The sequence below is a fragment of the Urtica dioica genome, chromosome 3 (assembly GCF_054948205.1).
Source record: "Urtica dioica subsp. dioica isolate 48M chromosome 3, U.dioica_male_clone48M_v1_H2, whole genome shotgun sequence".
NCBI lineage: Eukaryota > Viridiplantae > Streptophyta > Magnoliopsida > Rosales > Urticaceae > Urtica > Urtica dioica.
This window is the reverse complement of record NC_142758.1, coordinates 6,274,309-6,285,627: the sequence shown is the minus strand read 5'-3', so window position 1 is coordinate 6,285,627 and position 11,319 is coordinate 6,274,309. Positions and strand designations below refer to the sequence as shown.

General features: G+C 37.2%; 1 protein-coding gene across 3 annotated transcripts; it reads left to right on the top strand.

Annotated features, from left to right (window-relative positions):
* The first annotated feature begins 1,593 nt into the window (after positions 1-1,593).
* On the top strand, positions 1,594-9,530 carry ECT5 (evolutionarily conserved C-terminal region 5). 3 transcript variants are annotated; one of them, XM_089608897.1, is made up of 9 exons: positions 1,594-1,951; positions 3,562-3,599; positions 3,701-3,866; positions 4,222-4,298; positions 4,391-4,909; positions 5,159-5,671; positions 6,378-6,590; positions 7,389-7,790; positions 8,537-9,530. In XM_089608897.1, the coding sequence occupies exons 1-8, from the start codon at positions 1,903-1,905 to the stop codon at positions 7,740-7,742; spliced, it is 1,929 nt and encodes a 642-aa protein (XP_089465023.1). In that variant the 5' UTR covers positions 1,594-1,902; the 3' UTR covers positions 7,743-7,790; positions 8,537-9,530. The 3 variants fall into 3 exon arrangements, with proteins under 3 accessions (XP_089465023.1, XP_089465022.1, XP_089465024.1); XM_089608896.1 differs by lacking the exon at positions 8,537-9,530 and having other exon boundaries at positions 7,389-8,083; XM_089608898.1 differs by lacking the exon at positions 8,537-9,530 and having other exon boundaries at positions 1,595-1,951; positions 3,704-3,866; positions 7,389-8,083.
* The last annotated feature ends 1,789 nt before the right edge of the window (positions 9,531-11,319 follow it).

Sequence of the window (11,319 nt, the reverse complement as noted above, 5' to 3'; positions counted from 1 at the left end):
ATTCATGAGATGAGATCCAAGGGCTAAGCTTTGATTCACTAGTGTGAACACAATAAAAGAAAATAATATATTTTGGAAACTACCAAGAATATATCATTTGCACTACTATAAATAGGGGTTCATGAGAAGAGAAAAGTAAGCTTTTGGAAGTCCAAAAATTTCGTCCAACTCTCTAGTATGGCCGATTATCTCTCTCTCTCTCCCTACCCCGTTGAATTTTTGTTTCTGTTCTTAGAAAACAAGAGTGAGATCTTGAAACAACATTGTTTCTTGATCGTGTGAGATTAAAGAGTGTGGTCACATGCCGTATTTCTTTATTCGTCCGGAGATTATGTTTCGGAAGACTACAGTGTCATCAAAAGGAGTACAAGGATATGAAAGCTTGAAGAAGTGGATCAAGACGTTTGAAGACGGATTGATAAAGCTTGAAGTTTCTGTTCGTGAGCTCAATCCGTAAGTTCTCTATGAACCTTGTTCTTTGTTCTTATTGGTTGCTTGACATGTTTGAATGCTTTCATTACTCAAAGATTACTTTAACTTGCTTTTATGAAATACTTAACTCCAATTTGACTCAAAGTAGGTGAAAATGATCTCTTATCTCTAATTCTAGCAGATGTTGCTCAAAGGCTTTACTTGAAAAAGTCAATGAGCATAACCTTAAGGTAGACCACCTAAAAGATCTCTTCACATCCACATCGCATATGTAATAATCTCACTAATGAGATTACAATCTCGCTATGTTTGGAAAGCTTATGACTTTGACGGTCTTTGAATCAGCTATGGCTTCACTTTTATCACAATAATAGTGTAATGAGCCCAATAGCATTTAGAAACAACTTGCAAATCTCCATAATCTTACAAAACTATACAACTTCCTCTTTGGTTTCATAAGCTGTAATACACTCAAAATCCACGGTTGATATAGCAATACATATAATTGCTTAATGATCCTCCAAACCACGTAACTAACAAGTAGGAAAAAGACATATCATGTTGTGGATTTCTTGAAAACGTGCAACCCTTCCTCTTGCGTGACGTCGATTTTTTTTTTACTCAGCTTGAGAGAATTCGTCCATTTCACTTCTCGAAAGAGTGATAATTATTCCAACATCTTATTAGACTAATTGTGAGACAATAGTGCTGGCCTACACCTATTGTGCAAATGAAGAACGAATTGATTCACCACAAAAACGCGAGGAGCACAAAGAATTTGAAGCACAATCGACTAGCGTAGAACCTCAAATAGCGAGATTAAATGCGAGTAATTCTAATTCTCTTTATTTATTGTCTTTGTTGGTTACTGATCCGTTGCTAATTGTAATTAAAATAAGAAGTTACACATATTGTTCGTATTATCTTAGAATTTAAATCGTCAAGGATTCATATTTCTGCCATAATAAATCAGGATAATTTCCAACAAGAATTTCTGCATTGTTGTCGAAAGAGGCGGGGTTAGTGGGTTTTATTTTTCCACTAAAAGTTGCCATGATGAGATGAAGTGACGCGTGTTCCGTCTATTAGCTATGAGTAAACGACGCCTATTACCTATGAGTTAAAAACGATGAAATGCTCAACAATATTTCCAATGGCCGCACTTCCGCTAGTAGCAAACTTATTTGGCGACCTTCGCCAAAAATCAACAGTTAATTTGGTTCTTTGAGTTTTACGCTTGTAGTAACTTTTGCTGTATTCTAGACTCTCATGTATTAAATTAAAAAAGAAACTACGAAAAAGTATTTAAAACCGTAGGGAGAAAATGGGAAGAGAGAGAGAGAGAGAGGAGAGAGAGAGAGAGATCATGGATAGCTAGGAGACACTGACTCTGCTGTCTGCGTGTCTCGTTTGCTTAGATTCTTCTTTAATTTACAATCGTGATCTGTTTCTTTTTCCTTCTTCTTCGTCATGGCGGCAATAGCTCAACCGAATTCCCAGGGACCGGATCGCACCACCGGTACGTTTTCTTCACCTACCTAATCTCCACGAAAAGCAATAAATATATATACTTCTATGAATTATGGCTATAGGCTTTTCTTTTCGGAAATTGAGTGAACTTTAATTCTCGAGGTTGATTTGATTTCTCGTGCCGTGGGTCTATTGGAGAGACAGTTCCTTTGTTTGTTGTGGTTGAGAATTGAGAATTTTAAACTACGCATTCATCTATGAAGATGTGATCTTCGTTGTGGCTTTTTCGGTGGATTTGGATGTTTCTGGAATCTATTTTGGATGTGATCTATGATCTGTGCTAAGAGCTTACTTGGTGATAACTTTCACATTTATTATTTATTTTGTTTTTAACCTTTTTTTTGTGGAAAGAAATATTTGATGATCTGTAAATTTTGGTCTATATCGTAATCGGGTCGATATTTTGTAGGGTAAATCTCAGTATTTAGTCATGTCAGTCGTGTAGATTCGATATTTGGTGATGATATTCATTGATCCAGGGGAGTGATAAGCAGAAATGTGACCGGATCATCTCTTGATATGCTTTTCTTTATTGGTTGCTACTATCTCCAGCTGACCTAATTATGATCTCTAATTCATTTTTTATTCTTTTAGAAAATTTAAGTTTCTATTTCTTGAAATTTGGAAGTTAGAAGTTGAGTGGGGAAATGAAAGAGTAAACTCAAATCTAGAAATGAAAGTTTTAGTTGCATTGATTTCCCCATATTCTATGTCACGCTTAGGAATATGAGCTTGTATGGCAAGAACTCAATACATTGTTAGATAAATGTGGTCAAAGAATGAAGTGTTCAAGAACAACGGTTATGTTATTGAAACAATTGAGAAATTTCTTCAAACTTTGAGTCTCAATAATGCTCACAATGTGTGCCAGTTTTGAGGAAATGAAATTAAGGTCGATTTGAACTCAAGTAAAAAGTGAAGTGCTCGAATGACCCACTGCGAATAAGAAGAAAACTAAAATGCTTGATAAACTACCAGTTGAGCAGCCAATCTATACGGACAGTATATATGCAACCAAGAAGTTGGAAACAAATTTCGTAATATAGCTGTTGTCTACTTGGAGAAAGGCAAGTGATGAATTGAAGAGTGGCTTTTTGAGCTTTGCGATTAGAATAATCTTTGATTGGTTTTCTTTCCTAGCACATGTGGCTGATCATTGAAGTACACGATTATGATTGGCCACTTGGATCAAAATTTTTAAAAAGTATCGTGTGGGCCTATGTGCGTGTGCATGTTTCGCTCTTTTTTTTCGGTTCTCAATATGCCCTCGCTTTTAGACCAAACCACGAATTTAAATCAATGCATATTTTGTATTAGGGAAGGCTCGTGGTAGATTAGATTTTATTGTTTCGTCATGGGTAAACCACTTTGTACTTCGCCAGTGTTTTATCATCAATCCGCTCTTAGCATATGCATTTTTTTCTACTTTTCTAGAATTATCATGCAATTATTAATGGCCGAGGATTATGTTTTGAATCTTGTACTTCAATTAACCACATGTGCATAGGAGGATTAATTCACACACATTCATTACTTAAAGTTCTCATATTATCAAATTCTGCTTTGGTTGGTCATTTTTTTTATTGATCCTGGATGCAGAGGACAAACTCGGGGAGTTAGAACATGTGAAGGAACAGGTAGTTCTGAGCTGTATGTTTCACTGAGTAGCAATTTTTGTGTGGGTAAGATTTACGTGTTCCAATTGTGTAGATAAATAAAATTGGCTTTCCTTTGTTAGCAGGAAAACGAAAGAATTATTTCTCCAGATCCACCACAGGATGCTACCACCATAGGCCACACTAGGGAACAGACAATTCAATCGGTGTCAGTTAGTTCTAGTGGTGATCGAACTGTCTATCCACCTAATATCTATGCTCCTCAAGCTCAGGGCTTCTATTATAGAGGTAATCACTTGTTCCATTTTGGATATATATTTTTTTACGAAAGAAAAAGTGATGATGATCCCAGCTCTTGTCCCAACTATCAATATCAAGCTATGCTAGTTAAAATGTGAGATTAAATTTTATTAAAAAAAATTACTATGGAAAGTTGCGTGACCAATTAAAAACACCAACTCACATTCAGAATTGTCACTGTATTTCGTAATTGCTGTAATGAATATGAAACTGTTGGTATGTCAAGTTGCCTTAATTATAAAGAAACTAAGTGTCATTAGCATATTTATCACAACTTTGATCTGTTATTGTCTCAAATATAAGAAAACTGGTGCCTGAATTTTGCGATTGCGATATAACTCAGGTTATGAAAATGGAGCCGGTGAATGGGATGAATATCGTCAGTACCTCAATCCCGAAGGATTGGAACTTGGCTCTCCTGTGAGTATTGTTTGGAGTTTCTTTTCAAAATTCAACCACCTTATATAGACTTCTTACTGATTCTTCTTTTTTTCTCAATAAATTTTTATTAGGGCGTCTACAATGAGAATCCTTCTCTTGTATTCCATTCTGGATATGGGTACAATCCACAAATGCCATACGGACCTTATTCCCCTGTCACAACACCCATGCCTTCTGTGGGTGGAGGAGATTCGCAGTTGTACTCTCCCCAGCAGTTTTCATATTCGGGGCCACCTTATTATCAGCAGTTAGGTCCACCTAACATGCCGTATATCTCTTCCCCAACAGTTTCACAACCAGAGCTCACAAACATACTGCCTGTTGATCAACAAGGTGATAATATGCTTTTTGGACCAAGGCCTGGTTATCCCGGCGTTGGGTCTTTTGGTCGAGGCAGTTATCCTCCTAGTCCTGGCCCAATTGGGTTTCATGATTTGCAGCCCGGCTTCGATGGATTGAGATCATCAGGAGGAATTTGGTCAGACTGGTCGAAATCCTCAGAAAGGCCAAGATCCTTGACTCCCTTTTCACCAGCAGTGTCACCACAACCGATTGGCCCAGTCGGATCGTTTGGCCAGAATGTTGGAATGGTTTATTTTCTTTCCTTTTATCTACTTTTGAGAATATGGCTTTAAGTACAATTTTGTACCTTTTATGTTCCGCATGGAATATTGGTTAGTTACGGAAACTTCTATCAACTCTGATATTCTTTCTTTTTTCCTTTTTTTTTTTTTAAGTATAAGAAATTATTAGGGTCTTGCTCTGCATTTCCCTTATTTTTGCTGGATGATTGGGTTTTCATTGTTTTGGTACTTATGCCAAGTATTTAATAATTACAGGCTTCTCAACACCAAAGATCACTATATGGGTTTGGATCTGGTTCAAATTCTTACAGTAGAGGCTACGCGCCTGGTGGATTTAGTCAAGGCTCTAACGCATCCTTTTCCGGTTTGGGAGACAGTCATAGTTGGGCATCGCACGAGAGTACCAGACGACGCATGCGAGGCAGTATTTCATTGTGCAGCTGCAATGGCACTGTCGATATCCTCAATGAGCAGAATCGAGGGCCTCGGGCTTCGAAGCCAAAGACTCAAACCGTTCCCGATGACAACAACAAATTGATTGGGCCGATTTCTAAGCCCCACGACGAGCCGTACAATCGGCTAGACTTTTTAACGGAGTATGGTGAAGCCAAGTTCTTTATCATCAAATCTTACAGTGAAGATAATGTTCACAAGAGCATTAAATATGGGGTATGGGCTAGCACGCCAAATGGGAACAGAAAGTTAGATGCAGCATATCGGGAGGCTAAGGAGAACCGAGACCGTTGCCCGATCTTTCTGTTATTTTCGGTGAGTATGCAATTCAGTGTAGAAGAACCACTTGTAAAAAAAAAAAAAATCTGTTAGTCATCTAATGCTCTCATTGGTTACTTTTGTACCAACTCTCTGTAATCATGGTTGATTTTCTTCCAAAAAGCTTTGCAGATTTAATTTGAAAACTGTAGAATTCTTCTTCTTTTTTTTTTTTTTTTTTTTTTTTTTTTTTTGGTTACAGTGTCCTATGGTTAAGATAAACATGCAGACATTGAAGTACGTACACTAAATGCACATTTTCACTTAATAAATTTAGGATTTCTATAAAATTAGTAATGTTTTCACTTTATCCTGAACTCCTGTTTTAGCTGTGCTTAGGTACTTTACAAGCTCAGAATAGGTTACATTATTGTATTACGGGAAGATGGTTTTGAAGGGTTTTCCGCTCTCGTGATTATGTCTTTCTTGTCCCTTTTATTTTTCTTTTCTTTTTTATTTTTATATTGTTGTTCCTTTATAGATATATGGTATGATCATCCATTATGATTGTGTAACGTCTTGTTTTCCCTTAAGGCTACCAGCTATAAGTTATCATAAAGGATCCTGATTCCATTGTTTCTGTGTTTAGTCGATCAACATTTTATCGTTCGTCTGATGGTAAATTTCTGGGTCTTTATCTTCTCTGCTCTGCTCAAACCTACTACACCTAGTTTCTTATGCAAGTTTTCTTACAAAAATTCAGGTGAATGCTAGTGCACAGTTCTGTGGTGTGGCTGAAATGATTGGTGCTGTTGATTTCGACAAGAGTGTGGATTACTGGCAGCAAGATAAATGGAGTGGCCAGTTTCCCGTCAAGTGGCACATCATCAAAGACGTCCCCAACAGTCAGTTCCGTCATATTGTTCTCGAGAATAATGACAACAAGCCCGTAACCAACAGCCGAGACACTCAAGAGGTGAATAGTTCAATATTTAGCTTCTTAGCTTAAATTTACATATTGAGTGAGGGCTTTACCAAGATTCCAGGCGTTGAACTGTGCATTTTATTTATTTATTTTGTTGTCATTTTATGGAACTGGCCTTGATATGAATTTGCTAATTATGTTGTTATGAGCCGATCATCTCCACTTAACGTAAGCATGACCTTATTGGCAGATCTATCAATATTCAACTGAAAATCTAATATAATGAGAGTAGTACAGGAAAGTAGTTAGTAGATGCATGAGGGATTAGATTGTATATATTCGTAAGTTGTGAATATAATGTAGCCTGAAATGAGTCATGGGAGGCAAGAAATGAATTGACGTATTTGGTAGTCGCGCTCCTTGTACCGTAGAGCATTCATTATACATGCTAAAAAGTAGGCTATACATCCTCTGTGGGAATATTTTCAGGAGTATAGGCCTCTCTATTTTGGCCTTAAACTTTGCTTTCTGTTCTTATAGCCTGTCCGATTTCATTCGAGACTGGCCTAGAGATCTTTAGCTTTCATTTTGTTTCGTTCTAGATGAAGCTTTCTCTTTTAATTTCATTCAGGGGAAAACAAAATTAATTTTGCTCCCTGTGGTTGGTTCTATTTTTATGCTCCAGTGTTGAATATTTAGCATAAAAATAGTACTCCATTCACTGGTAGGTAAAATTCAGCAACAAGCAAAAATTATGCAACCACGTTCGAGATGCTCTTAGTTTTCATTTATTTCTCGAACAAAATATTATAAGCATTATTTAAAGTGGTGTTGGATGTTAATTTGCAGGTGAAATTGGAGCAAGGAATCGAGATGTTGAGTATCTTCAAGAATTACGAGACCGACATGTCGATTCTAGACGATTTCGAGTTCTACGAAGATAGACAGAAAGCAATGCAGGAACGGAAGGCCCGACAGCAAGCGAGCTTGCTTACCGTTGGTGTAATGAACGAGAACGATCACCGAAACACTGTTGCCATTCCCAGCACTTTCATCAAGCAAATGTCCAAGAGCTTTGCTCAGGTTGTGCGCTTAGACGAGACCGCCAAAGAGACCGAAAGAGCTTCTTCGACCAACAACGATATTTCCTCTGGAACCAGGGCGAAGCTCGAAGATACCGCCCCTCCTTCTCAAACTAGCTAATAATGGGAAGTTCCGATTTCAACTCCGGCTTCGTTTCTTCATTGATTTGTAAGTGCATTGATACCACAAATGGACTGGTTTCTATTTAGTTCCGCGAAGCCATTCACTGGCTTCATGTATAATATGCTCTTCTTGGAGCGCTGCATTTCAGTTGCAGCCATTAGTTTTTTTTTTTCTTTTTTCTTTTTCTTTTTATTTCGCTGGCATAAGTTGTGTTTTTTTTTTAATGGTGGTGAGAGTAGCTTTTGTGGTGATGCTATTATTGTCTCCAACACTATCGTAAAGTTGTATCATCTTTGCTGGTAAGTTAATAAGAAATTATGTGAAAAGACCTCGAAAAACAGACCAAAGTTTATATTTGCTCTTACTTTGATATAAAATAAAGCCATGCAACAGAAAACGATGTATAGATTGTCCATCGCTGTTTTTTCTCCATGCCTTTTTTTTCATTAGTCTTGAATAATATAATCATTTTCTATGTGCTGAATATATATTTCTTTTTTGTATAATGATACTCTTGCACTGAATTGAATAGGAATTGAAATTTCTGACAGATTTTTGTGTGGATATGAGAAATAGCTCAAACAAGATGACAAGTTTTTAGAGGCTTGTCACTCTGGCAAGAGTTTTCAATTTATGCAAACTAAAAATTAATCACAAATAACATAAACTCCTCCCATCACAGGAGTTCCCCTGGACACAATATGACTCAATCATTCTCTCGCATTCCCTCTAAACCACTTCTAATTTGCCACCTCAACGTGCTCATAACTAACTCCTCTTTATTCTGACAGTTCACACCCCAACCTCGCTAGCGCCTGTGTCTGTACCGCATTGTCGGATGGTATTGTTTGAACTTTGAGATGAAGGCTTCACTATGAACCTCGACTTGCCTTACGGTGGAATGGCAACTTTGTGAAGGCTGTTGTTTCTTGCCAACAAATGATGGCACAAAACATGTGGAACTCATTCCTCTCACTGAATGGAAGATCAGAGCCAAGAAAGCGATTAATGCTCTTTTTCATTTAAACACCAGTAGACTGATGGGGGACATCAGACCGCATTTCGATTCAAACCAGACCGCTCTTGTGAAAGGGCACTCACAAAAAAGATGACGAAGGCTTTCATACGTATCTCGAAAGAAAAGGCAGCATTGATACGGCCCTTTGGGTAGAAACCCCGCCGGAGTCGGCCCTGCCAGGTCCAGCGCCTTCCTCCCGCACATGGTCTCCAGAACCACCACACCGAAGCTGTACACGACGCTCTTCTCTGTCAGCTTCGGCGTATTCCGGGGCGAGGTAGCCGTGGGTCCTGGCCACCCTGGTCTTCATGTGGGACCGTCCTTCCCGGCTCTGCTTGGCCAACCCGAAATCCGCCACCCGGGCCCGCATCTCCGAGTCCAACAGAATGTTCATCCCCTTTATGTCGCAGTGGAATATTGCCAGCCTCACTCCGTAGTGGAGATAGGCAAGCTCTCTCGCCACGTCGAGGATCACCGATTTCCTCTCTGGCCACGTCAGCCGATTCTCCGGCTAGCTGAAGGGCCGGTCGTCAAGGTTTCGTTTGGCATGAAGTCGTAGAATAGGTAGTGTTGCGTCTTGGATTCCGATATCCTCCATCGGAGACTACGCATCAGCCTCAGAGCTTAACAAGGTTACAGTGGCGGAGGTTGGTGATGATCGCAACCTCGCTGCGGAAGTCGGAGTCGAAATCCTTTTTTATTTACTGGAATGACCCTTTGGTTGTTAGAGGAAGCTTCTCCCTCTCCGAGAGCCTTTTGTCTTCTTTCTGTTTTTAGAAAAAACTAAACTGCTTATCGCAAAACTGTTTTTACAAAAAACTTCAAAAGCGATTTTAGATTTTGTACATGAGATGGAAAAACTAGGATTCTTAGCTTTTAGAAAATAGTATTTTTAAGTTTGGTATATAAATTACTGTAATATTATCGTACAAAATATTATTCATATAAATGTATATAAATAAGCATATTAATAATTATTATTTAATTATTAAGAGCATGTCTAATTTAGTCTTTTTACTATAATATATTTATTTTACCAAACGCTAAATCAGTTTTTGTTACCAACAACTGTTTTATAAACAGTTTATCAAACACGTTGTCAGTTTTTTAAAAAGATAGTTTTTTTTCAAAAACTGAATCTAAAAGCATTTTTTTTTTAAAACAAAGCTATGCCAAACGGGGCCATTATCTATTCTATTTGCCTATTTAAGTGAATTGATAAGCAAAAAATCAATCAAAATATTGACTAGGGGAAACGATTATTCTGTGGCAAAATATGATTAATTGCTGGTATGATACACTCAAAGGGTACGAAGACTTATAAAATGGATTATTCACCTCCACAATGATTTTAGACCAAAATCAAATAAGTTAAATTTAATCCTAAACGATGACTACCTATTTTCTTTAAGTACAAAAATACCCTCAATTTTATGAACAATTTTCTTTTCTTTTTTATTTTAGTATTTGACTTTTACTTATATTTATTAATTTTTTATTCTTGGGATTATTTTATTATTGTATTATTTTTTATTAACATTTCCCTCTCTCAGCCGTTTCTTCTCTCTTCTACTCTCTCTCTCTCTCTCTCTCTCTCTCTCTCTCTCTCTCTCTTTCTTTCTAGTCTTCAACTCGTTTTTCAGTGGTTTCAACTCAAGGAAAGAAGGTTTGCTCTCTTTTTTTCTTCATTTTCGTTCACTTTTAGTATCTTATAGTTCGTTATTTTCGCTTTAGGGTTTAGAGATTTTCATGAAAAAAGTTTCTCGTTCTACAAGGGTTTTAGTTGTTGAATTCATGTGGTCTTTGAAGTTAAAAAACAAAGAAAGAACGATTCTCGGAATTCCGGAAAATTTTTGAAAATTTATGGGAATTCTTTGAAGATTTATTGACATTGTTGCATTTTTATTGACATTGTTGCATTTTTATTGACATTAATGTCAATAAATCTTCAACGATTCTGAGAAATTCCTTTGAAGATTTATTGACATCAATGTCAATAAAAATGCATTTGTATTGACATCAATGTCAATAAATCTTCACAGTTTTTTAATTGTTTTTGTTATGATTTTATATCTTTATAAAGGAACTTTAAATGTTTAAAATAGGAAATTAACATCCTGATTACACTTTTTTTTATGCAGTAATGGGTGATATTTTAGTGTATGTCAAGCATAGTGATACATGGTTTAAACCATGTGTATACAAGGAGGGTGCATCGTTTGTACTTGTGCTTTCGAATGGTTTTGAATACCACCATCTCATGGACGCCTTGTACGCTGAGATGGGGCTCTTACCGTCCACTCATTCCATTGTGGTCAAATATGAGACACCATTTTCAGAATTTCCAATAAAGATTACAAACGATAGCCACGTAAAAAGTTATTTGTATTTGAGGAGCCAAGACCATTCCATGTAAAATTTTCATCTTGTTATTGAGATAGTTAAGCTAACATCCGATGAGGCAGCAAATCATCCGTCCATGTCTCGCCTAGAATCAAGTCCAATGAAGGGAGAGTCTATATTTGAATAGTTTGCATCTCCGTCCACTCTTGGATT